This window comes from Ictidomys tridecemlineatus, unplaced genomic scaffold (assembly GCF_052094955.1).
Source record: "Ictidomys tridecemlineatus isolate mIctTri1 unplaced genomic scaffold, mIctTri1.hap1 Scaffold_85, whole genome shotgun sequence".
NCBI lineage: Eukaryota > Metazoa > Chordata > Mammalia > Rodentia > Sciuridae > Ictidomys > Ictidomys tridecemlineatus.
The window spans coordinates 979,746-1,006,721 of record NW_027526100.1 but is presented as its reverse complement, the minus strand read 5'-3'; the positions used below and the strand labels follow the sequence as shown (position 1 = coordinate 1,006,721).

Genomic DNA, 26,976 nt, shown 5'->3' with positions numbered 1-26,976 from the left:
GGCAGCAGGGAATTATGGGTGGAGGTGGGGGTAGACCGCTGAGAGACAGCAGGGAACTATGGGTGGAGGTGCGGGCTTAGCACTGAGGGACAGCAGGGAAATATAGGCGGAGGTGGGGGCTGGCTACTGAGGGACAGCAGGGAACTATGGGTGGCGGTGGGGGCTGAGCACCCAGAGACAGCAGGGAACTCTGGGTGGAGGTGGGGGCTAGTCGCTGAGGGACAGCAGGGAACTATGGGTGGAGGTGGGGGCTGGCCACTGAGGGACAGCAGGGAACTCGGTAGAGGTAGGGGCTGAGCATCGAGGGACAGCAAGGAACTCTGGGTGGAGGTGGGGGCTGACCGCTGTGGGACAGCAGGGAATGACAGGTGGAGGTGGTGGTAGACGGCTGAGGGAGAGCAGGGAACTATGGGAGAAACTATGGGTGCTGGCCGCTGAGGGACAGCAGGGAACTCTGGGTGGAGTTGGGGGCTTACCGCTGAGTGATAGCGGGGAACTCTTTGTGGAGGTGGGGGCTGGGCGCTGAGGGACAGCAGGGAAATATGGGTGGAGGTGAGGACTGTCCACTGAGGGACAGAAGGGAGGCTGGCCACTGAGGGACAGCAGGGTACTATGGGTAGAGGTGGGGGCTGAGCACAGAGAGACAGCAGGGAACTATGGGTGGAATTGGGGGCTGGCCTCTGAGGTACAGTAGGAAACTATGGGAGAAGGTGGGGGCTGACCGCTGAGGGACGGAAGGGAACTATAGGTGGAGGTGGGGGCTGGCTGCTGAGGGACAGCAGGGAACTATGGGTGGAGGTGGGGCTGACAGCTGAGGGACAGCAGGAAACTGTGTGGAAGTGGGGATGACCCCTGAGGGACAGTGTGGAACTATGAGTGGAGGTGGAGCTGACCGCTGAGGGACAGCCGGGAACTATGCAAGGAGTTGTTGGCTTACCGCTGTGGGACAGCAGGCAACTGTGGTAGGAGGTGGGGACTGAGCGCTGAGGGACAGCGGAGAACTATGTAAGGATGTGGTGGCGGACTGCTGAGGGACAGCGGGGAACTCTGGGTGGAGTTGTGGGCTGACCCCTGAGCAACAGGGGGGAACTATGGGTGGAGGTGGGGGCTGAGCACCTAGGGACAGCAGACAACTATGGGTGGAGGTGGGGGCTGAGCACCGAGGGACAGCAGGGAACTATGGGTGGAGGTGGGAGCTCTCCGCTTAGGGACAGCAGGGAACTATGGGTGGAGGTGGGAGCTGGCCGCTTAGGGACAGAAGGGAACTATGGGTGGAGGTGAGGGGTGAGCACCTAGGGACAGCAGGGAACTATGTGTGAAGGTGGAGGCTGACCTATGAGGGACAGTAGGGAAGTATGTGTGGAGGTGGGGGCTGACCGCTGAGGGACAGTAGGGAACTGTAGGTTGAGGTAGGGGCTGACCGCTGAGGGATAGCAGGGAACTGTAGGTGGAGGTGGGGCTGAATACTGAGGGACAGCAGGGAACTATGCGTGGAGGTGGGGGTTGAGCACTCAGGGACAGCAGGAAACTATGGGTGGACGTGGGGCCTGAGCGCTGAGGGACAGCAGGGAAGTATGGTTGGAGGTGGGGGCTGGCTGCTGGGGGACATCAGGGAACTATGGGTGGAGGTGGGGGTAGACCTCTGAGGGGCAGTGGGGAACTATGGGTGGAGGTGGGGGCTGGCCGCTTATGGACAGTAGGAATCTATGGGTGGAGGTGGGGCTGGCCGCTGAGGGACAGCGGGCAACTATGGGTGGAGGTGGGGGCTGGCTGCTGAGGGACAGCAAGGAACTATGGGTGGGGGTGGGGCAGACCTTTGAGGGAGAGCAGGGAACTATGGGAGGAGGTGGGGGCTGAGCGCTGAGGGACAGCTGGGAACTATGGGAGGATGTGCGGGCGAACCGCTGAGGGAGAGAGGGGAACTATGGGTGGAGTTGGGGGCTGACCCCTGAGGACAGCGGGGAACTATGGGGTGGAGGTGGGGGCTGAGCACAGAGGGACAGCAGGGAAATATGGGTGGAGGTTGGGGCTGAGCAAGGAGGGACAGCAGGCAACTATTGGTGGAGTTGTGGGCTGAGCATCGAGGGACAGCATAGAACTATGGGTGGAGGTGGGGTTGACCGCTGAGGGACAGCAGGGAACTCTGGGTGGAGGTGGGGCTGACCCCTGAGGTACAGTATGGAACGATGGGTGGAGGTCTGGCCTGGCCGCTGAGGGACAGCAGGAAACTATGGGTGGAGTTGGGGCTGAACACTGAGGGACAGCAGGGAACTCTGGGTGGAAGTGAGGCTGAGCACCGAGGGACAGCAGGGAACTCTGGGTGGAAGTGAGGCTGAGCACCGAGGGACAGCAGGGAACTCTGGGTGGAGCGGGCAAGTAAGGGTGGAGGTGGGGGCTGGCCACTGAGGGACATCAGGGAACTATGGGTGGAGGTGGGGGTAGACCTCTGAGGGGCAGCGGGGAACTATGGGTGGAGGTGGGGTAGACCACTGAGGGGCAGCAGGGAATTGTCGGTGGAGGTGGGGGCTAACCGCTGAGGGACAGCAGGGAACTCTGGGTGGAGGTGGGAGCTGGCTGCTGAGGGACAGCAGGGAACTATGGGTGGAGGTGCGGGCTTGCTGCTGAGGGAAAGCACGGAACTATGGGTGGAGGTTGGGGCTGAGCACAGAAGGACAGCAGGGAACTATGGGTGGAGGTGGGGGCTGAGAGCTGAGGGACAGCAGGCAACTGTGGGTGGAGGTGGGGCTGAGCACAGAGGGACAGCAGGCAACTGTGGGTGGAGGTGGGGGTCTGAGAGCTGAGGGATAGCTGTGAACTATGGGTGCAGGTGGGGGCTGACCATTGAGGGACAGCGGGGAACTATGGGAGGAGGCAGGGGCTGAGAGCTGAAGGACAGCGGGCAAGTATGGGTGGAGGTGTAGGATGGCCGCTGAGGCACAGAGGGCAACTATGTGCGGAGGTGGGGGCTGAGCGCCGAGGGTCAGCAGGGTAATATGGGAGGAGGTGGGGGCTGGTTGCTGAGGGAAAGCAGGGAACTATGGGTGGAGGTGGCGGATGGCCGCTGAGGCACAGGGGGCAACTATGGGTGGAGGTGGGGGCTGAGCTCCGAGGGATAGCAGGGTAATATGGGTGGAGGTTGGGGCTGGCCGCTCAGGGACAGCAGGGAACTATGGGTGGAGATGGGGGCTGGCTGCTGAGGGACAGTAGGGAACTATGGATGGAGATGGGGGTTGACCGCTGGGGACAGCAGGGAACTATGGTTGGAGGTGTGGCCAGGCCGCTGAGGGACAGCAGGGAACTATGGGTGGAGGTTGGGGCTGGCCGCTCAGGGACAGCAGGGAACTATGGGTGGAGGTGGGGGTGAGCACCAAGGGACAGCAGGGAAATCTGGGTGGAGGTGGGAGCTGGCCGCTGAGGGACAGCAGGTAACTATGGGTGGAGGTGAGGGCTGACCGCCGAGAGACAGCTAGGAACTATGGGTGGAGGTGTGGGCTCCCCGCTGAGGGACAGCAGGGAACTATGGGTGGACGTGGGTGCTGGCCACTGATGGACAGTCGGGGACTATGGTTGAGGTGGGGGCTGGCCGCTGAGGGACTGTGGGGAACTATGTGTGGAAGTGGGGCTGACCGCTGAGGAACAGCGGGGAACTATGGGTGGAGGTGGGGCTGATCACTGAGGGACAGCGGGGAACTATGTGAGGAGGTGGGGGCTGAGCACTTAGGGACAGCAGGGAACTATTAGAGGAGGTGGGGGCTGACCACTGAGGGACAGCGGGGAACTCTGGGAGGAGGTGGGGGCTGAGCACTTAGGGACAGCAGGGAACTATTAGAGGAGGTGGGGGCTGATCACTGAGGGACACCGGGGAACTCTGGGAGGAGGTGGGGGCTGAGCACTGAGGGACAGCAGGGAACTATGGGTGGAGGTGGGGGCTGAGCACTGAGGGACAGCAGGGAACTATGGGTGGAGGTGGGGGCTGACTGCATGTGGCAGGACCCTGTCTCTCTTCATTTTCAGGAGCAGGTGGGAACTTGTGAGTCTCTTTGGGAGGTTAAGTCCCACCTGCTGTTGCACCCAGAGCGGGGAGAGGCCCATGCTGCACTCCGCAGCCACCCTGACACCCTCAGAGCTCTGGCTTGGAGCAGCATGGAGGTGGCCTGCACAGCTGAGGCTGGGATCTCTCTCCTAGGCCCTCACAGAACACTGAAGGTGGAAGTGAGGAGGAGGGCCCCACAGGGCCTCTGTTCTCACCTTGCCTCTCCTGGGTCTGTGCTGACCTCAGAGCTGTAAGGAATAGCTGCCCGTGGGTGGAATGGCCGGAGGACATCCTTATGAAGGTGGCCAGTGAGTGAAACTTCAGGGATAGGCAGAGCCCACCCCAGAGGCCAGGCCCTTCCAGTGTGGCTTGAGCTGCTGCTCAGAGGAGGGGTGTGCACGGGGCCGACTAACCAGACTTGAGGATGGGGTGTCCTGGCAATCAGGTGGAAAGGCGAGAACCCGAAGCCAGACTGCAGAGTGTGGAGGGTGGGCACTGGCATCCCTGAGGGAGTTCTTGAGTAGAGGGACAGCAGGGCTTTAGGTGGACACCTCAGGAGACCTATGGGTCTCAAGGCTGAAGGCACAAGTGGACCAAGGACAGAGGCATTGGTCTTTCCCATTATCCCAAGTGGGGCTGAGGGACAAGGGTAGACTTGGGTGCAGGCCAGTGGGATGGCCAGACAGATGGCCAGGAGCGAGGGCAGAAGAAGGGAGGACACTTCCCTCCGCAGCATGTCGAATTGAGGAGGAAACTGGAGAGGACAAGAATTGGGCACTACAGGACTTAGCCGCAGATGACTGGGAGGATCCAAGAGCCACACAAATGGCGGTGGGACACACAAGGACAGGTTGTCGTGAGAGGTAGGACCTCAGCGTGGACACCATGCAGCTCACCATCTTTCCTGGGGACCAAGACGTGGGTCACACTGACCTCAAGAACGGTAGAGGTCTGTCCCTCCACTCCCTCGACACCTGCAAGGCTGCTGAGCGCGTAGGGGGGCCTGGCCCATCCCCATGATCCTCTGTTCCCAGTGTGGACGCTGCTCTGCAGTTTCAGCTTTGTTGCTGCGACCATCGAAGAGGCACCCTGTCCCATGGACCCTGCGCGGCTCCTGCTGTGTGGCAGCTGTGAAGACCCTCCTGGTGCACTGCCACCAGCCCCTCCTCAGCCCGGCGGACTTCTGCCTAAGAACCAGCCTCTGCCCTGCTGGCCTGATTTACTCAGCTCAGAGCACCCTCAAGGTCCCTCCTACACAGCATCTTCCTTCCCACAATCTAAATGGGTCATGCTTTCTGTTGGTTCCTGCTTCTCTCTCCTCGGAGACCTCTCTGCTCTGCGTCTGCCCATCAGGCCCTGGTCCTTAAAAGTCAGCATGATCTGGACACATGGACCCATCGCACTTCGGTGGTCCCTAGAGGTGGGCAGAAGAAGAGCTACGGGCAGCAGGTATCACCACAGGTCGCCTCCTGCAGACAGAGGGAGGTGAGGAGGTGCAGTTGCACTGGGTTCAGGCCAGTGGTTTGCATCTATCTGAGAGCAGTGTGCTCTCCACCATAATTCCCCTCTAGCCCTGGGTCTCTCACTTCCCTGGACTCTCGCCCCAGCAAGTGCCTGTAGCATTTGTGTGGAGTGGTTTTTGCTACTCACAACACGACCTTGTTCTGTAGGGAGACGGTCAGCCCAGGAGGGCCACAGGAGGACAGGGATTGCCACGAGGGCGTGTGTCTAGCTGTTGGGTCGTCCTGGCACAGCAGGGAAAGGAGCCTTCAGGGGGACACAGGTGTGTCATGGAGGGAGAGCCCCCACCTGTGAGCCACCGGGCTGTGGTCTCCTTCACTGTCCTGGCCCCATTTCCCGATCTGTAAAAAGAAGCAGCTGCCCTGAGTTATGTCCAGTGACCCTGAAGTCTCCGAGACCAGGTGGGTGCCAATAGCCCCTGAAGATACCCAGGCAGTGCCATCTTCAGCCTTAGATGTGACACCCCTGCTGTACAAGAAGTGCCAACCCAAGAAAGCACACATTGGTTTGGGAATGGCATCTCACCTGTCCACAGAAGTTTATGCTGACCCACAGTCCACTCTCTCATCCAATCCTAACCCTAACAGGCATCAGGAAAAGCTCTCACCCCATGCTGTGGTTCAGGAAACCAAGACAGAGACACGACTGCTTTTTCCAAGGTTTCTGCAAAAATAAAACTGAAATTCAGACTGGAGCAGGTCACCCTGCAATCCATCTTTCAAAGAGCACATGCCCACCCTTTCCCTTACCTTGGAGAGGGTCAGCAGACCCAGGCTGGACGTCAGTGCCCACAGGGAGGGCCATGCTACCTATCCTGTGGGCTGGGCCTTTGCTCTCCCTGCTCACCTGCCTGGCCTCCCTTGCAGGGCCAGCTCCTCCCCTGCTGGTCACTGCCAGTGCTCCCTGGGGAGTGTCACTGATTGTCCTGATTATTCTGAGACTTTAGTTAAAGCTATTCATTCCACCTTGGCCGTGGCTCAGGAGCCCTCTGGAGCGACAGCCACCTTGCCAGCCTGTTGCCTGCCCCATCGCTCCAGAGCCACGTTGGCCATATAAAGAAGGGCTTGTCACCCAGTGGGCTTCCCTTCTTGTGGCAGCTGCTGCTCCTGGACGCACCAGGGACCAGGGCGACTTTGCTACCAGAGTAGCTCAGCCCCGAGCTTCTCAGACTTCAGTTGCTGCCATGCCCACCCTGCCATGCCCACCCTGCCATGCCCACCTCTGGAGCCACGGCGGCTGTGGAGGTGAGCTCGCTACCTGGGCCACCACAGGTGTGTCTCTGGATTGGTGTGGTGTATTCACCCTGCTGACAAAGCGCACAATTGTGAAGCTTGGTCAGATGTTCCAGGAAGTCAGGTTGACGTCTCTGAGAGGAGTCCCAGGTTCTTTCTCTTGGGGTGCCGAGATGGTCCTGGGGCTCCAGGTGGCTCTCCTGTTTGATTGACAATGTCTCCTAGGAAAGAGGCTGAGAAATTGGTATCCAGGTACCCTCCATAGCGGAGGGCTCTGCAGATAGGAGGTGGGAGCTGGACATTGGGTGAGAGGCTCTTGTACCTCTTGTGCAGAGACATTGTCCGCTCTGGGGTGTATGTACCCCTGGCAGTTGAAGTTCATGCCTACAAGGACAATAGTGCCATCACTTCTGCCTTGAACATTTTCACAGCTCCCAGAGACCTTCACGTGATGGGCAGCCTCTGTAGTGGGCTCACAGCCCCCGGTGGGCTCTGATTTCCTGATGCCACACTGACTGCAGTCTGTTTCACCTCTGTGTGCAGCACAGCCCTGGGCAGTTGCTCCCCCACTCAGAGCTCTGCTTTGCTCCCACCCTTGCCCATGTCCCCATCCTTCCAGCCATGAAGTATGAGTGGCTGCCCACATTCCTGGTGATCATAGGCCAGGGGACACTTAAACAGTAAAAAAAAAAAAACAAAAAAAACAAAAAAACACCCACCATGAGGACAGTCAGGTGCCACTACAGGTCTGTCCTTACCAGAGATTCCTTCAAAGCAAGTCTGAGACTAAAACCAAAAGCCTCTCCTTGCTCCTGGCTCAGGCGGGTTTTCTTCTCCACTGGAGGGTGTGGAAGTGCCTGGGCTGTCACCGCCCAGGGGAGCTGGTGCAGCCAGCATGGGAGAGAGTCCCCATGGGAACCAGATGGACTGCTTGTGCCCCATCCTGGCCAGGGGGTGTGAATAAGACAGGGAGGCCTGTTCCCAGGGTGGCCAAGGCCAGCTCCAGTTCATCAAGTTCAAGTGGAAAGCTGTAGTAGCCACGCCTACCACCAAGGCTGCTGGAAGGTTCTAAGGTGCTGCTGCGGGCAGCAGCCTCCACAAGCATCAGAGCTGTGGGTGGCCGTGTGGTGAGCCAGCCTGCAGACACCGGCCCCAAGTCTGTCCCTCTGTGTGTCAAACTGAGTGCAGTCCCTGCCCAGGGACCTAGAGGAGGGACAGGGCTGAAAGATCAGCAGACACTGGACTGGCCCATTCTGTGTTTCTCACGATGCGGCATCTTGCTGAGAACTAATATTTTCAATATCTTCCCTTTCAGGGTCCCGGAACAGAAATATTACAGAGAGGAAATAAAATGCAGCAGAACATTTCCTCTAGTGATGAAATTCAGTGCCTGTGGGATTTTCTGGGGAGCTCAGTCACCCACAACGTGGCTGTCATGGTGCTGGCTAACAGGGCATCAACCACAAATTATTGGAAAAATAATTAGAAATCTTGCATCTGGGGCTGGAGCTACAGGGTCATCAGTGTCCTAATCTTGCAAGGCCACAGGCCCCAGGGCCCTGGGGCTGGGCAGGCTATGGGTCAATTTTCCAGGTCCCAGTCCAGGTCTCCACCAAAGGCACCATTGGTTCTGGGGACACTGAGCACTGATTCTAGACAGTTTGCCCAGGAGACGTCGGGGTGTTTCCAGAATGAGCTCCCCCGAAGCCCTGCAGTGCTCAATGTGCAGGACCGGCCTGCTGCCGGGGTCTGTGGAGCTTGTCTCTTAGAGGTGGGTGGGGCAGGCACAGGGACTCAGGCCCTGACCACAGCTGGACCCTGAATGACTGCTGCCCTCAGCTGTGCAGAGTGGACTTGCCCAAGAGAAGAAGGCCCCCTTAGGACCCGCTATGACTCCAGGGACAAAAAATAGAATCTTCATTTCAAAATGCCAGCCTTACCCCAGACCTGCACCTAATCAGAATCCACATTCCAACAGGGTCTTGGGAGCCCTCTGTGCCCCTCGAGGCCAGGCAGCCCTGGCCAGGAAGACCTCTGCTGGGCACTGCTGAGATGTTCGTATTGCATTTGTCTTTTGGATTCTCCAATTATCTGTCCAGCCTTTAAAATTACTAGCACCATTTTTCTATTTTAAACCAATGTCACCTTCATCGGAAGTTCACCCTGCCCTGTGCCCTGGATTCTGGGGGTGGCATGGGAGGAGGAAAGGAGGCATCTGCATGTTCCCTCTGCTCAGGTATCAGGAGCACCTCAGCTGTCTGAAATAGCTGAACTCCCCCTGTGCAAATTGCAGGTACTGAGTGCAGAGCCTGGCGCTGGGCTGGCATTTCCTTCTCAGGCACTCATCCTGCAGAGGGAGGAGCTTGCAGAGGAGGGAGAGCAGCTGCTCTTTGTCCTTGAGGAGGAGGCAGGTCTGTGCAGCTCCTGTCAGCCCCCACTCCTGCCTGGTGCACCCGGCCCAGGGTAGGGTATTCGGTGAAGGAGCAGCCCGAGGCCATGGGGAGCTGTGCAGGATGAGCACAGGCCCAGAAAGACAGGGACAGCCTTTCTTCTTAGAGGAAAGGCCGGAGGCGGTTCTGTTGCCAACTTCAGAGGCACCCCCGTTGAAACCCCACATGTAGGGACAGACTCCACCTCAAAGCTGCAACCCTGAAGGCACCCCTGCTTCACCAATCCCACCTGCCTGCCTGCCAAATCCAGCCCATGCCCTACCACAAGCAGCGTGTCCTGGGAGGGCACTCAGCCAGTGCCAGTGCCCACCTCCCTGAAGGCAGAGCCACCTTCAGAGACCCACAGTCCTGGGTGTGAATCTGACTGCAGACCTGTCGGCTGCGTGGTGTGCTCTGATACAAGTCATTCAACTCTCCAACCTTTACTATTTTGTCCTTAAATAAGAATCAAAACTAATCAATGAGTTTCTTTTCTCACTTCAAGTTCCCACACACTTTCCTTTAATTTTTTAAAAGCAGGGGGGACTACCAAAGAGGCATGTGGGAGAAGGAGATTTTCTGGAACCATCCAATCTCATTCTCCTCCACAAGTGCTACTAATTTCCAATGATTTCAGCTATCATCTGAGCACTTTCATCTACTTTCAGATTGCTTTTGATTTTTCAGGTGTGATTCCAACAAATATTGTTAACTGAAATTTTCTTCTCAAACATTTTTAAGAAGCAAATGAATTTTCTGCTTGACTATTTTGTACTTGCTTTCTTTTGGGGGAGGTCTGGGGATTAAACTCAGTAGCAATCAATTAATGAGCCACATCTTCAGCCCTATTTTGACTTTTACTAACAAAAATAGTCTCACTAATTTGCTTGGTGCCTCACCATTGTGGAGGCTGGGTTTGAACTTGTAATCATCCTGCCTTAGCCTTTTGAGCTGCTAGGATTACAGGCACACCTGGCCTAATTTACTTCTTTAGATTGTGTTGCTTCAGACAACTTGTTTACACTTATTTCACCTAATTGTTTTAGTAAAAATATTAAATATATGTCAGAATAATTATTGTATATACATTTTAGGCACATAGGCAAGAAATTTATTTGGTGATTTTCTTTTTTGTGTAGTACTTTGATTTTGCTGTCAGCACTGAAAACAACCCAAGAGTGTTCTACCTCTGACCTGCATCCCCAGTTTTTTTTTTTTTGTTGTTGTTGTTTAATATTGAGATAGTTGCCCATCCTGGCTTCCAACCTTCAATCCTTATGCCACTCTGGAATTAAAAGGATATATCACCCTGCATAGCTCATTAGGTGATGTCTAATGAATACTTACCTATCCCGAGAATTCTCTACTTGGTACAGTGGGTTGCACCTTTAGTAATACCAGCTACTTGGGAGGATAGAAGATCACAACTTTGAGGCCAGCTTCAACAAATAAAAACAAAAAATAAAAATAAAAAGTTCTGGGGATATGGCTTCAATCCTCACTACTTCCAAACAAAAACAAAAACAAAAAAAACCATTGAGAAATATTACACATATTGAGAAAATAATACTTATATAATTTGATTGCACATATCTTCATCAAAGCTAATCACTTCATAAAGAATACATAAATATAGTGCAGTCTTAATATGAATAATTCATACATTACCTCAGACAGCTACTTAGTTTCCTAAAACATGTCTAGATTATGTACAGTTCTTCTTAGAAGTTATTCAACTAGAGCTGAAAAGGCTTTAACAGCAAAATCATGTGAAATCCTGGCTGAGATTCCCAGCGCTCTGGAGAAAGCCACCCTCAGCCTAGATCTCAGTTTCCAAAGACTCCTCTAATGCCTGGCCTTGGAAAATCCCAACACGATTCATGGCAAGAGTTCTCTGAGATCAGTTCCAGAACTCAGTCTCTAATGGCATCACACCAGAGTTCAAGCTGAGGTGGACCCAGTCATCTTTTCCAACCACCACACAAAAGACCACTATTCTAACAGAAACACTCCCACATGGCCCTTGTCTTCTTCCATACAGACACTCATTATAACATTCTGGCTGGGGGTTTTCATAGGGGGAGCAGTCTAAGATGGTGTGCAAAGTAAGCTCTCATGCCCATCATATGCCAAATGTCATGGTGGCCTGGACACCCTTCCTGAGAAACAGGATAGATCAAATGGGCCTCTACTTAATACTGCTCTGCTTCTCAAATTAGAGGCCTCCTGCCTGCCAGGGGTAGATTCTTTATGCGTACTGGACTCATGAGAAAAGCCATACACCTGTGTGCTAGTTCCTGGAGGGCTTGCAACAACTCATTTGACCCAGAGGATCCCTGTTCTTACTTCATAGAAGTCAGGAGCCTGACCAGAGGAAGGCAAGAGACTTCATCCAATATTATAATTCTTTTTCATTCTTTTAGATTTGGATGGACACATGGGATTTTTCTTGAGTTTCCTTGGGTGCCTAGAATAATTTTATAGTATAAGACATAATCTTTTTTTTTTCCAGTTCAGAGTTCGAATTTCAAATTATCCTTGGACAGATAAAGAGAGACTGGGGAGACTGGATGTAAATTAAAAAATTCCTCTAGATACCATAGTAAAGGATGAGAACCTATGGTAAGGCAGTCCTAAAAACCTTATTTTAATTACAGGAAATACTCAATGCATGCACACACCTCTCTCCTTAATGGAAGAGTAAAAACATGCTAAAAACAGCATGCCTCCTACAAAGAACTTACAGTCTTGATGAAAAAACAGTAAATATTACAGATATAGATATAAAATGTATGTATGTGTTTATCTGTGTATGAAAGAAACATTTTATTAGGGGCATTTCAGTTTATAAAACACTTAATCAACATTTATTTCTTTCCCAAAGTTTATTCACAGGACCAAAATATTTCTCCCATGTTGGAAATAAAGGGCTCAAGTCATAAAAAGATTGAATAATTTTACTAAAGGCACAAAACTAAAGAGATATAGCAAAAAATTGGAATCCAGTTCTTCCCTGTTTAAAGTTATTTCTCTCTTTACTTATTTAAACATTTGTTTCTTCTCATAAGAGGAGAAGCAGCTCATCTGAGCAAGTTGTAAAACCTACGGGAATATGTTTGTTAGTTTGAAAGGTTTTAGGCCCTTTCTGTTATTCTTTTGATTTGTGATCCTCCAGACATGGCTTATAAATCCAATTCTCAACACAGGTTATAATGTCTAGATTGGAGAACAGTAACAGAAGAATCTTTTAACCTTAGAATCTAGCTAAGTTCTCCAATCTTGCTTTACTAAAGAGTTCTAAGTTTGAGGAATTACCACATGCTTCTACTTTTAATAAGATAAACTTTGACCCCCCCATATTTGGCTCCTTCCAACTATTCTCTACTGGTGAAAACCAGATGGAAGGAAGGTTGACTAATTAGTTCCCCCAAACCATCAAATACATTAAAAAAGGGAATCTACAAAGAAATGTTATCCCTATATCTTCAAATATATGTCCTCATTTAAAATAAATTAACAAATAATATCAAAACCTCTTTCTTAAGATCACAATACCTGGTAGCAATATGACCATTTCGGATTAGCCAGTTAACCAATTCCTTTCCTACAATGCAACTGGGATGGGTTCTCAGCCAGTACCGGTGATCCTGAAACTCCATTCCACTACTGTGATGGCAGATTTATTTCCATAGGTCCTTTAACTGAACACTATCCTGCAATACATTGAGAGCAAGTGTTACTCATAAGAATGCTATTTACCTGTACAGATGCTTTCCTGTGATTTTCACATTCATAAAAGGAACTTTGATTTGCATTTCTTTAGAGCAACTAATTTTTTTAAAGATTCTTTTTTTATTGGTTGTTCAAAACATTACAAATCTCATGACATATCATCTTTCATACATTTGACTCAATTGGGTTATGAACTCCCATTTTTACCCCAAATACAAATTGCAGAATCTCATCGGTTACACACTCACACTTTTACATAATGGCATATTAGTGACTGTTGTATTCTGCTACCTTTCTTATCCCCTACTATCCCCCCTCCCCTCCCCTCCCATCTTCCCTCTCTACCTCCTCTGCTGTTGTTCAATTCTCTCCCTTGTTTCCCTCCCCATTTCCCCTCACAACCTCTTATATGTAATTCTGTATAACATTGAGGGTCTCCTACCATTTCTATATGCTTTCCCTTCTCTCCCCCTTTCTCTCCCCCCACTCGTCTTTGTTTAATATTAATCTTTTCCTCATACTCTTCCTCCCTGTTCTGTTCTTAGTTGCTCTCTTTATATCAAAGAAGACATTTGGCATTTGTTTTTTAAGGATTGGCTAGCTTCACTTAGCATAATCTGCTCTAATGCCATCCATTTCCCTGCAAATTCTATGATTTTGTCATTTTTAGTGCTGCGTAATACTCCATTGTGTATAGATGCCACATTTTTTTTATCCACTCATCTATTGAAGGGCATCTAGGTTGGTTCCACAGTATAGCTATTGTGAATTGTGCCGCTATGATCATTGATGTGGCAGTATCCCTATAGTACACTCTTTTAAGATCCTCAGGGAATAGTCCGAGAAGTGCAATAGCTGGGTCAAATGGTGGATCCATTCCCAGCTTTCCCAGGAATCTCCATACTGCTTTCCAAATTGGCCTCACCAATTTAGAGCAACTAATTTATATGATTTAATATAAATGATGCATACATGAGGAACAACTTGAACTAATTCCAAGAATGACTTTTCTGTTAAAAATCAATGATCCCAAGTACTATATTTTTGGATCAATGGCACATATTATCCATCTCCTAGTTAAGTACAAAATATATTCTTCTTTTTTGGAAACTGGATAACGGTAGAAGATGTGACAACAGGCAAATCACAATAATCTAAGGTAACTGTTCCTGGTAGCCTTTATTCCACCATATTCATTCCACCCTTTTCAGCACCACTCAACTGCTAGATAAATCTTCAAAAAAAAACTTTATCCATTGCTCAGCAACTACAGGTTCAAATCTAAACTTGAATGACCAAATTCATTGCCTTTCACTGGGTAGTCCCAAATAACTGCACTCTCAATGCCCACACTCTCCAAATTAAATTTTCTCCCAATTAATAAATCCTACTTTATTCCATGGAAATGCCATGCTTATTCTTATCTCTATACCTTTCCTTACATCTATATATAAGATTCACTTTCTTTACTACTTATCCAAATCCATTTCGTCCTTCAAAACATACAGCTCAATACCTTTTCTGACACCCTAATTAATGATCAATTTTTTAAAATTTTATATCATTCGTGACGCTCTTTTTAGTATTAAGACATATATGTATTTATTTTATCATTAAAAACCTTTCTATTGATTTGATTTCTACCTCCTGAATTAAAAGTTGAGAATAGAAGCCATATCTTTCATTTCTTTGAATCACTCTGTGGATTGAAAACATGATTTTATATATAAGCAAATGGAAGAAACTAAATATTATCTCACATAAACTGAATAAACTGTCTCAAAGGCTTCTCCATGTGTATAAGAAACTTGTTTCAGGGGGCTAGGGATGTGGCTCAAGCAGTAACGCGCTCACCTGGCATGTGCAGGGCGCTGGGTTCAATCCTCAGCACGACATAAAAATAAAAGATGTTGTGTCCACCGAAAACTGAAAAATAAATATTAAAAAAAAATTTCTCTCTCTAAAAAAAAAGTTAAAAAAAATAATGCTTCAAATTTTAAACAGCAAGCTTAACCTAAGAGTTAAGCTCTCTTATATTATGTAGGAAACTGAATTCTGATCTTGCCAGAAGAAAGGGGTAAAAAAAATATTAATGCAATAAGTAGAGAAAGAATACTGACCAGTTTCTCAGGTGAGCTGAGTAAAAAGTTAAGCTAATCATTTCTGTTTAACTGATATGCTATTTCATTTATGTTTCTTTAAAAAAAATCAATGAAATAGACATCCTTATGATCAAAACTAACAATGGGTCCAAGACAGTGTACTAGTACCAGAAGAATTTTGTGTTCATCCTCAGTGGTCTCTGTCCTAACATATGTTCGGTTAGCCTGGGGACTGACAGATGTCTCATATGAAGGTACCATAGGAGAACCAAATCGATCCAATGACAGGTTAGTAATGCTGGCTGATCTGGAAACAAACAAACAAACAAAAAGTAAAATAGCAGTTGTAAATTCATCTATAAATAGAATACAGTAAACATTCATATTTAAATAAATGCTTACTTGCCAATGTTAAGGGCAATTTCATTTTTTTATTGATTCTTTTTAGTTATGTATACAAGACAGTAGAATTTATATTGATATAATTATACAAGCATGGAATATATCTTGTTCTAATTAGGACCCCATTCTTATGGATGTACATGATGTGAGATTCACTGTGGTTATGTCAGATTCATTCCACTGTCTTTCTTTTTCCTATCCTTCATTCCCCTTTGTCTAATCCAATGAAATTCTATTCTTCCCCTACTCTCTCCCTGTTGTGGCTTATCATCCACATATCAAAGAACTTTGGTTTTGGGAATAGGTTATTTCAATTAGCATGATAGTGAGGAGATGAATCCATTTACTGGCAAATGTCATAAAGTCATTCTTCTTTATGGCTAAGTAATATTCCATTATGTACATGTATCATATTTTCTTTATCCATTCATCTGTTGAAGAGCACATAGGTCAGCTCCATAACTTAGCTATTGTGAACTGTGCTTCTAAAAACATTAATGTAGCTGCGTCACTATAGTATGCTGATTTTAAGTCCTTTGGGTATAAACCAAGGAGTGAAATAACTGGGTCAAATGATGGTTCCATTTCTGAGGAATTTTCACACTGCTTTCCAGAGTGTGTGCACCAATTTGCAGTTCCACCATCAATGTGGGAGTATATCCTTTTCCCACACCCTTGTCAACATTCATTGTTACTTGAATTCTTGATAACTGCCATTCTTCCTGGAGTTTACTGTATTCTCAGTGTAGTTTTAATGTGCTATATTTGTTGACCATTCATATTTCTTCTTCTGTGAAATGTCTATTCAGTTTTTTGCCCATTTATTAATTGGGTTATTTGATTTTTTGATATTAAGTTTTTTTGAATTCTTTGTATATCCTGGAAATTAACACCCTGAGATGCAGGTGACAAAGATTTTCTCCCATTCTATACGCTCCCTCTTCATGCTCTTGATTGTTTCCTTTGCTGTGAAGAAGCTTTTTAGGTTGATGCCATCTCATTTATGGGTGTGAGGACAATCCAGCTGTGACATCTGTTAACCCATTGATTGCCAGAGCTAATTCAGCTGATTTGGCTGCCTAGGTGGGTGCCCCCTTACTCGCTCACCACTTCTTGTATGTCCTCCCCACTGTGTGCTTGATTGAAGAGGATGACCTTCTCCAATAGTGGAGGACTGTTCTTTAGTCAAGGGTATCTTAGTAGCTGCATTGCCCTCCTAGAACCTCCAAACAAGCTCTCAAAGGCACTTTTAAAAGTAGTTATGATGATTATGTACAATGTCATTATTAGGAAAAACTAGGTGAAGGATACTCAGAAATTGTACTATCTGTGCAATTTCTATGTGAGTCTAAAATCATTTAGAAGTAAGTTTAAAAGAAAGTAGAAAGTAATTATGGAAATATTACAGAAAAATAATTATATAGTTATATATCAGTAATATTTCAAAGGAAGTAGATATAAACTCTTGTTAAAAATATTAAAAATTAGGGGGTTTTATAGAGAAATATAAAAAATTACCTAGTATGCTTTAACTCATCTTACTTAACATTTCAGCATTTTAATTCCATGAAAACCTTTCTTCACTTGTCTAGTAAGGCAAACACACCTGGCCTGGTTGGCCTCTCCATCTCCTTCTTTATTGGGTCCTCTTCACTTCCCCAATCTCAGTCCTTGGTCCTATCTCCTCTTTTCACACTCACTCTGCTGACGATCCCCATCCAGGTTTATAACCTTAAATACCATTCACATAATAATGACACCCAAGTTTATATTTCCAGCCTGTACCTCTTCCCTAAATTCTGGACTCATATATCCAACTGTCTATTTGACATCTTCCTTGGATCTCTAGAAGGTGTCTAATTCAGCTTGACACCTGTTAGTCAGAACTGCACATGCCTATAATTCCAGCAACTCCAGAGGCTAAGGCAGAAAAATCACAAGTCCAAGATCAGGCTCAGCAATTTAGTGAGACCATGTCTCAAAATAAAAAGGGCTAGGAATGTAGCTTAGTGGTAAAGCACCCTTGGGTTCAATCCCCAGTACCAAAATAAATAAATAAAATCAAACTGTTACTCCCTGTCTTCCTCCATCTCAATTAATGGTGATTGCAATTGCTCAAGTCAAAAACCTGAGTCATCTTTGAATTCTCTTCCTGTTGTGGCCTACATTCAATTGACTAGCAAATGTCATTATGTCTATACTCAAAATGTATACAAAGATCATTATTAGGAACATTGATAAAAAACAGAATACATACAACACATCAGATGACAGAAATTTCTTACCATTATAATTTCCAGAATTTATACATGATTATGTAAGGGACCTTAATTTTTTGTTCTAAGGGAACACACTTAAATATTAATAAGTAAAAAATAAGACTTCCTGTTTCTGGCCTGACATGTAAGAATCTTAGAAATTTTTACTCTGTCCCAACAACCAAAAAGCTAAAAAAACTGAAAAGTCAGCAATTCTTCATAGATTTGTCAGACAAATGAGATCACAGGACAAACTGCTACTTCAATCATAAGAATGAGACAGGTGCGTACAAAGAATAATAATTTACTGGAGCAGAAACTCACAAGTAGAAACCTCCCTGAAAAACAACTCATTTTAGGTGGAAAAACCTGAACTATAATTGAAAAATTACAGATAGTTCAATGTGAATAAGCCTGAAAACTCTAGGTGGGCCAAGTATTGGGGAGTGGGGCATGTATTTGTGAGTTTCATTTTCAGGAGTGCTACCAGGTCCTCATGGTGAATGTCAAAAAAAAAGGCCCTCCAGCTCCCTACCCAGGGAGAAAAAAAATACAATTTTGAATATGCCAGATCTTTTTAATAAGGCCTTCCCCGAGAAGAAACTATTTTATTAGAGCCTAACCTAGTAAAATAGCAGAGCTAAACACTCCCCCCTCCCCAGGAGAAGAGAAATACCCAATACCAGCCCCCTCTAAACCAACCATGTAGGGGAAGAGAAATACACAACTCTAGCCTCTTCCAACCATCCTGTCCCATCTAAGGAGGGCAAAGGAGTGGGGACAAGGACAGAGGGAGAGGGAAGTACTTAAAAAGTTTATAGTCCCATGGCACAGGCTCACCAAAAAACTGAGACTTAACCAAAGGAGTCTGAAGATACTTCCCCTCATCCGTGCCTTATCATTACATGACTAAAGAAAGGCCTATTTACTGCAGTTTCTTTCACCTACTATATTATGTCTAGTTACCAACCCAGAAGGCATACTAAAAGGGAAAAAAAAACCAGTTTGGAGATATAGAACAAATATAAGAAAAAATTGGGTACGGCACAAATGTTGGAATTAACAGTGCAAGAATGTTTGACAAAACTTGTATGAGATCTAAATGAGGAAAACTACAACACATGAATAAAATAAAGAATAAATAGATATTTCATGAATAGGAAAACTCAATATTGTCAAGATGTCAAGTTTCTCCAAACTTGATCTGATTCATTGCAATACCAATCAAAAACCAGCAAGTCACTTTGTAGACATCAAAAAGTAACTCTAAAGAATATAAGAGGCAGCAAAACATCCCAAATAGTCAACACACTATAAAAGGAGAAAAAGTTGGGGAACTGATACAACCTAACTTTAAGATTTACTATAAAGACACAATAATCAAGGCAATGGTATTGGTAAAAGAATAGCCAAATACGTCAACAAAACATAAAAGAGCCCAGGAATAGACTCACATAAATTGTCAACTGACCTTTGACAAAGGAATAAAAGTAATACAAAGGAGCAATTAATCTTTCCAAATAAGTTTCCAATCTGAAAAACTCAACTGTCCATCCACATATTAAAAAAAAAAATAAATCTAGAAAAGAACTGATACCCTTCACAAATTAACTCAAAATGGATCATAGACATAATTGTAAAAGGCAAAACTCTTAGAAAATAACATAACAGAAAATCTAGATGATCCTGGATATGGTAATGAGTTTAAAAATATGACACTCAAGTCACAGTGCATGAAAGAAATAATTGATCATCTGGACTTCATTAAATTCTTCTGCTCTGCAAAAGACAATGTCAAGAAAATGAAAAGACAAGCCATACACTGGGAGAGAATATTTGCAAAAGACACATCTGATAAAGCACTATTATATAAAACACAACAATATGCTAGGTGTGGTAGTACATGCCTCTAATTCCACCAACACAGGAAGCTGAGACAGGAGGATCACATGTTAGTGAGACTGTCTCAAAATAAAGAATGGAAAAACAGTGGGCATGGGGGCTGATGATATAACTCAGCAGGAAGGCACCTCAGGAGTCAATGTTCAATGTGAGTAATGCCAAAAAAATTTTTTTTAATTAACAATGAGAATTAAAAAACAATAAAGTTTTTTGCTGTATTTAAAAAAAAATAAAACAAAATTTTTAAAACTCAACGATGAGAAAATAAACAAACTGATTACAGATGGGCAAAAGATTTTGACATCTCACCAAAGAAGATATACAAACCACAAGGCAGATAAAAAAGATGTTCAACATCGTATGTCATTAAGAAATGGCAAATTAAAACAATAATGAGATACCAATATACATCTATAACATTGGCCCAAATCCACAACACTGGAAACACCAATGCTGGTATCATGTGGAGCAAGAGAAACTCTTGCTGGTAGGAATGAAAAATGATATAGACACTTTGAAGAACAGTTTGAAAATATCTTACAAAAATTAATCATGTTCTTACCAAATGATCAAGCAATCATGCTCCTTGGTATTTATCTGAATAAAGTGAAAATTACTTGTACACAGGTATTTATAGTAATCTTACTCTTTAAATTGCTAAAACTTGGAAGCAATCAAGATGCCTTTCAGTAGGTAAACAGATACTGTACAACTGGACAATGGAACATTATTCTGCACTAAAAATATCAAGTCATAAAAGATATAGTGAAAACTTTAATGCTCATTACCAAGTGAAAGAAGCCAATCTTAAAAATCTACCTACATTCAGTGTATATAATTCTGGTAAAAAGGAAAACTACGGAGACAATTAAAAAAATCAATGATTATTATGGGTTAGAGGGAGGGATGAACAGACAAAACAGCAGATTTTTAAGGCAGTGAAACTACTACTCTGTATACTACAATGGTAGATACATGTCATTTTGCATTTGTCCAAATCCATACAACCTACAATACCAGTAGACCCTAATGGAAACTACAAACTTTGAATGATAATGTGTCAGTGTAGGTTCTATAATAAATATACTATAATAAATATACCACCATGGTCCCAGATATTCACAGTAGTGAAGGGTTGAGCATATGGAGAACAATGGAAAAGGGCCTCTGTACTTTCTCCTCAATTTTGTTATCAGCCTAAAATTACCATGTAAAATAAATCTGATGAACTAAAGAAATAAAAGATAATAATGCGTGAAATATACTCTCAAATGGTTCAGGAAAAAATGTATGTGCATGTGTAAAATGACAGAATAGGCAAAAACATAAATAAGTAAATCTTAATGAGTATATGGATACTTATTTTCTTATTCTTGCAAATCTTCTGCAAGTTTGAAAGTTTTTTAAAACAATTAAAAATTCAAGAAAAAAAACACTCTCCCCATCTCATTCAGAGTAAAAGTCCTGACAATTAACTGTAAAACTGATCTACTTCAGACTCATAGGATTGTTTCTTATTAGTTGCTTGGAACTTGTCATTCCTGTTTTCTTGGTACACTCTTATACAAAAGGTCCACAAGGTTTCGTTCTCTCACATCATTCTCTCACATCCTTCAGGTCTTTTTACTAAACTAGAAGACAGAGGATGGTGTAGGTCCCAATATCTTAAGCCATTGATGAATACTGGAAAGGGCTACTCAAAGAATGAAAGCAAGAGCTGACCAACAAAAAGAAAATGATAGTTTAATTCAGCTTTTAGAACTGGGATTATAACAAGCAATCACCTTTTTTAATGCTTGGTGTTATTACCATGACAGGAAATAAAAAACAGACACAGAATACAATGTTTCCATTTAGCATTTACCTATTTCGAGCGGGGGGATTTCCCAGCATCCTCCTGAACAGATACAAGTCTTGTTGTCAGAGCAGTGTTGGAGGAGTCTGGATGAATCAAACTACAAAGAAAATAGGAAAATATTGAGATCGCTTGGAACAGTAAAAGACAAACCCAATTCCAATGAGATGCTTTAATATTTAAAAGCAAATTAAATCTTTTCCCCTGAAATTGGGGGATTATGGGTCACTTTTGCACTTGCTTGGATTAAGGTGAAAACTGTGTGATTATCATATCAAATGTCAAAAGAATGATAAAGTTTTTTAAGTATACCAAACATTAAGAACACCAATAGCCAAACACGGTGGTGCATGCCGGTAATCCCAGCAACTCAGGAGGCTGAGACTGGAGGACTGTGAGTTCAAAGCCAGCCTCAGCAATAGCGAGAAGCTAAGCAATTTAGTACAACCCTGCCTCTAAATAAAATATAAAAATAGGGCTGGGGATGCGATTCAGTGGCCATGTGCCCCTGAGTTCAATCCCAAGTACACCCCCCAAATAACAATAAAATAATGAAATTGGTTGGATCAGTGACTTACATGATAACTTCCCAAATCACATACAAGATGAAAATGATTTGGGAAATATGAGTTCTAAAACTTTACTCTCTGTCCCCACAACCCACTGGAATAGCAAAATAGGAAGCAAACTTAGGTCTAAGAGCAGGTTCCACCTCTTACTAGCTGTGTGACCAAATTCATTATTTAATCTTTCTGAACTTCAGCATCTGCATCTGTCAAAAGGAAAAAACAGTGCCTACCAAAGAGGTATAATGAATAAAAGAGAATGAATATTAAATAATTAGCACAAAGTCTAAAACTATTATTCTACCTTTGACATCTATCAAACACCTCTCAGGAAGCTATCATACCTGGTTTGTTTTATAAAATTTGTTTTATTAAATTGTACCTGCCAATTAAGGGCTCATATAGCCAGATCATACACAATTAAAAGATATTACTAATTAAAATAAGCAAGAATTGAAGACTTTCTATACTTTGTACTATATTATTAAATATAAAATCAATTTTTTAAATTTATAATAGGTATGTAAGATATAAAGAATCATGATACTACAAACATCAAAAGATTCATCAAGTAATTTAAGGAAAAAAAGAACACTATCACTGATTCCAAAGTACCTATGCTCCCACCATGATTTATTTTGTATACTTCTGAAGTTTACATAAATGAAAGGTTTGTGGATGTATGATTATATAAAACATCTTTTCCATTTTATATTATGTCCCTAAGATTCATACATGTTCAACTATAGTGGTAATTGGTTCATTTTTTTTGTTTAAATATAATGTACAGTAAAATTCCTCACTTCCTTAAGATGTAACTGAGAAAATATCTCATCAGAAAAATGTTGGTTAAAACTCCAAGCTCTTTGATATGGTTAGATTTGCTATTATGCTTAAGAAAATTATGTTGCTAGAGAAAGCAATCAGAAACTGATGAACCTAGGACACTAACTCAAACAATTCTAAGTAACTTCCAAGTAACTTTCCCTACTACCAGTCCATTTAGACCTGCAGAAAGACAGGAAATGTACCTTTGGAAGGAAAAAAATCTAATTTCATTTAGAAATATGAATACAAATCTCATTAGTATTATCCCTAAAAAGACTTCATTAGGAATTATTAATCTCAGTGACTTCTATTGCCTATTCATCAAATATCATGAAGTTTATATACATGCCATGTGCTATTCTTGGTGCCAACAGTAAAACAGTGAGTGAACAATAAAGATATAGTCTCTCATCTTACTGAGATTATACTCTAATTGGTCAATAACCTCACTACCCATAAACATCTATGATCCTGCTGGAGGTGAACCAAAGAGAAAGGAGAAAATGGTGAATTTGAAACAATTCAAAAAATAAAAGTCAACCAAAAGCACTTATAAGTCAAGAAACTTAGTATTTCTCAAGTTTAAATAAAATTATATTCAAGTGCCAGGACCTTTGCCAGGCGAAATCATCCTCTAAGAATATGTTATGGCTGGCTTTTCTACTCCCAACAGGTGTTCGGGGTTCACTGGGATCAAGTACAGACACAGAGCAAGCAGAATCTGAAAGAGCATTCAAATCTTTCCCAATGGAATTACTGTCTGTGGAATGAGCATAACTTAAGGCTATTTTTCTACAATAGGTGCAAGCTCGGAGGACTCCTGGGAGGAAAAAAAAAAAGAGAGAGAGAGAGAGAAAAAAAAAAAAGGAAAATGCGTAAAAAATAGCAATACTATATTATTTAAAATATTTTAAATCCTTGGGTTAACAGATAATCTAATAACAGGGAAATGTCTTCAAGTCTTAAAAGACTACCCCCCCAAAATTTTTTTTAAATATTTTTTAGGTGTAGATGGACACAACACAATGCCTTTATTTTTTTATGTGGTGCTGGGGATCAAACCTGGGTCCTGCCCGTGTGAGCCGAGCCCTCTACCACTGAGCCACAATCCCAACCTCCCAAATTTTTTAAAGAAGTAAAATACTTCAGCTGGCTCTGTTAAATATTTTAAGAATCATCACTATAATAAATTTATCCAGGGGTTGGGGTTATGGCTCAGTGGCAGAGAACCTGCCTCGCACATGTGAGGCACTGGGTTCAATCCTCAGCACCACATAAAAAAATAAATAAATAAACAAAATGAAGATATTATGTCCATCTATAACAAAAAGTACTTTAAAAATAAAAAAAAGAAAAAAAGAAATTTATCCAAGTGTCCAAATTACTTCAAATATTTATAACAAGGTAAGAAAATTTGACCCAATAATACTGAAAAACTCTGTTTGTAAGATATCTTTTCAAAATTGTAAAAATGAAATAAGGGATCTATCAAAGGTAGGAATTTCAAGAAGAAAAAAATTCAATACAGTAAATAAACCAATGTAAATGTAAACAACACAATTTCCCTAGGCAACAAGTGAGGAAATTAAAGTTTCTATTATGAAGCCCTGAAGAGTGGCCTCTAGAAGGGTACACAATTTTGAAATAAACTAATAAAATGGCCTAACCACAATATGATATATTGAGATAAACTTTGCTGAAATTCTTATAATGAAAAGTTAAAATAGAAATGAAATGTTCTTGGGAGAACAAACAAGATTACTTAATACTTCTAATTTTTTTTTTTAGGATGTAGTCCTGCCCAAAAATAAGTGTTAATTTCTACCTTGTTTTTCTAAAACATTGTTTTGTGATTCCATAACAATTTGGTGTATTAAAAATGTAGGTGAAATAGTCATATGCCACATAATGTTTTGGTTAACAAGATCACATAATACAATAATTGTCACATAATGGAGCCGAAAAACTCCATTTTGTTCCCCCCACCTGCAGTACTGTGGATCAAACCCAGGGCCTCACACTTCTGAGGCAAGAATACTACCACTTATCTGTAGCTCTGGCCCTTGAAAAATTCTTATCACCTGGTGATGTTGTAGCCATCATAATGTTGTAGGGCAACACATTTCTAATGTTTGTGATGCTGTTATAAATAAATCTACTACTGTGTAGATCTTATAAAAGCATAGCACATACAATTACATATATTACATAAAAGTTGATAATGATGATAAATGACTATGTCACTGACTTACGTCGTTATGATTCTACACTTTTTATCATTATTTTAGAATGAACAACCTTTTATTTATAAAAAAATTTACCATAAAACAGTATACCATGGGGCTGGGGATGTGGCTCAAGCGGTAGCGTGCTCGCCTGGCTTGCGTGCGGCCCGGGTTCGATCCTCAGCACCACATACCAACAAAGATGTTGTGTCCGCCGGGAACTAAAAAAAAAATAAATAAATATTAAAAATTCTCTCTCTCTCCTCTCCCACTCTCTCTTTAAAAAAACAAACAAACAAACAATAAAAAAAAAATCAGTATGCCATGTTGGATCAGTAGCAGTCTCTCAATTGTTCAAAATGCTATGTTGATACTCAGAAGGCTAGATAGAAGGTACACCTGAGGCCAGAAGTTCAAAACCAGCCTGGGCAACTGCAAGACCCCAAAAACCCAATCCACCCTACCAAAAAAAATGGCCATAGGGATCTATTAACCAGCACCATCCAGGTTGGTTTAAGTATATTCCATAATGTTCACACAAAGATAAACTCACCTAAGTGATGCACTTCTCAGAACTTACCCATCATTAAGCAACACAAGACTATATTTAACTTTACATGTAATTTAACAATTCTACCTTATTTATTACCACTACTACTAAAAATCTGAAGTGACAGAAGATTTCCAAAAGTTCACTGTACTGCTTTTGCCATAATTTCACCAACTATAATAATACCTCTGTTTTATTTTAAAACTACTATTATATACTACTTAATCTTATTAAACTATACATGTATCTTAATCAAAATAAAATGTCAGTTGTTGATATACTAATTTCTGTCACCACAATTTAAAAGATAAAATCTATTAAAACTATTAAGAAAAATAGATCTGCATCCACTTCAATCAGGACCCCAGAAAACAGTAACAACAAAGTGAACACCAGTCTAGGATAATCAAAGCACTAGGATAATTACCATCAACTGACCAAGGCAGAATTTCAGTGAGGATGTGAAATTACTTCCTTCCTGAAAGACCTACAGTTTACCATTACAAAAGTGGGTTTGTTTCTTACACTATTAAAGGAAATCTACCTGAACCAGTCAGCTCTCAAAACTAAAGTTATCAAACCAATAAAGACAGTCAAGCCTGACCAGGAAAGTTTCATTTCATTAGAACATTCATCAGCAAAGGCCACTACACATATAAGTGTATTATATGATGGAAAAATAAAGGCTGATGAGACACAGTCCTGCCACCAGAGAACTCACAGTGTACTGGAGATGATGGACATATATAATTTAAAATGCTGCATGATGAATGCATAGATATTACTTTTACTATTACCATAATAATTGCTTAATATTCATGGATCCTTTGATATGTGCCAGACATTGTTCCAGGTATTCTACATTTATTCAGCGTCTCAATGTGCAATTATGCACTAAATATATTATTCCCATTTGTGATGGTTAATCTCGGGTCAACTTGGCTAGACAAGGGGTTTGGTCAAGTAATCTAAACAGTTATCTTGGGTTGAGGGGTTCAGGGAGTATGATTAATATTTACAAATACTGAAGTAAAGCAAATTATTCTCCATAAGGTAGTGAGTCTCATCCAATCAGTTAAAGGTCTGAGGAGGTAAGACTAACATTTCCAGAATAAAAAGAAAATACTGCAAGGCAGAAATCCTATAGAAGTTTTCAGCCTGCTAGCCTCCTTGAGAATTTCAGAGTTGCCAGCCCTTCACAATCATTAAATCACTCGAGCCAATTCCTTAAAATACAGATAAACTTCTCTCACTCATTTGCTCAGTGTGTGTGTATAACTCCATTCATTCTGTTTCTTTAAAGAATTCTCACTAATGCAGATTTTGGTACTGTTATGTTTG

The 26,976-nt window shown here is 43.5% G+C and overlaps 1 protein-coding gene and 1 pseudogene across 14 annotated transcripts; one reads left to right on the top strand and one right to left on the bottom strand.

Moving 5' to 3' along the window:
- The first annotated feature begins 212 nt into the window (after window positions 1-212).
- On the top strand, window positions 213-10,342 carry LOC144374745 (uncharacterized). 14 transcript variants are annotated; one of them, XM_078037492.1, is made up of 6 exons: window positions 213-286; window positions 4,015-4,341; window positions 4,767-4,896; window positions 5,087-5,518; window positions 6,652-6,798; window positions 8,102-10,342. In XM_078037492.1, the coding sequence occupies exons 2-6, from the start codon at window positions 4,329-4,331 to the stop codon at window positions 8,316-8,318; spliced, it is 939 nt and encodes a 312-aa protein (XP_077893618.1). In that variant the 5' UTR covers window positions 213-286; window positions 4,015-4,328; the 3' UTR covers window positions 8,319-10,342. The 14 variants fall into 14 exon arrangements, 13 of the variants coding, with proteins under 13 accessions (XP_077893618.1, XP_077893619.1, XP_077893614.1 ...); XM_078037493.1 differs by lacking the exon at window positions 213-286 and adding an exon at window positions 628-685; XM_078037488.1 differs by lacking the exon at window positions 213-286 and adding an exon at window positions 788-1,005 and having other exon boundaries at window positions 4,187-4,341; window positions 5,087-5,482.
- Window positions 6,061-26,976, bottom strand: part of LOC144374746 (1-phosphatidylinositol 3-phosphate 5-kinase-like) — a 34,300-nt pseudogene continuing 13,384 nt past the window's right edge.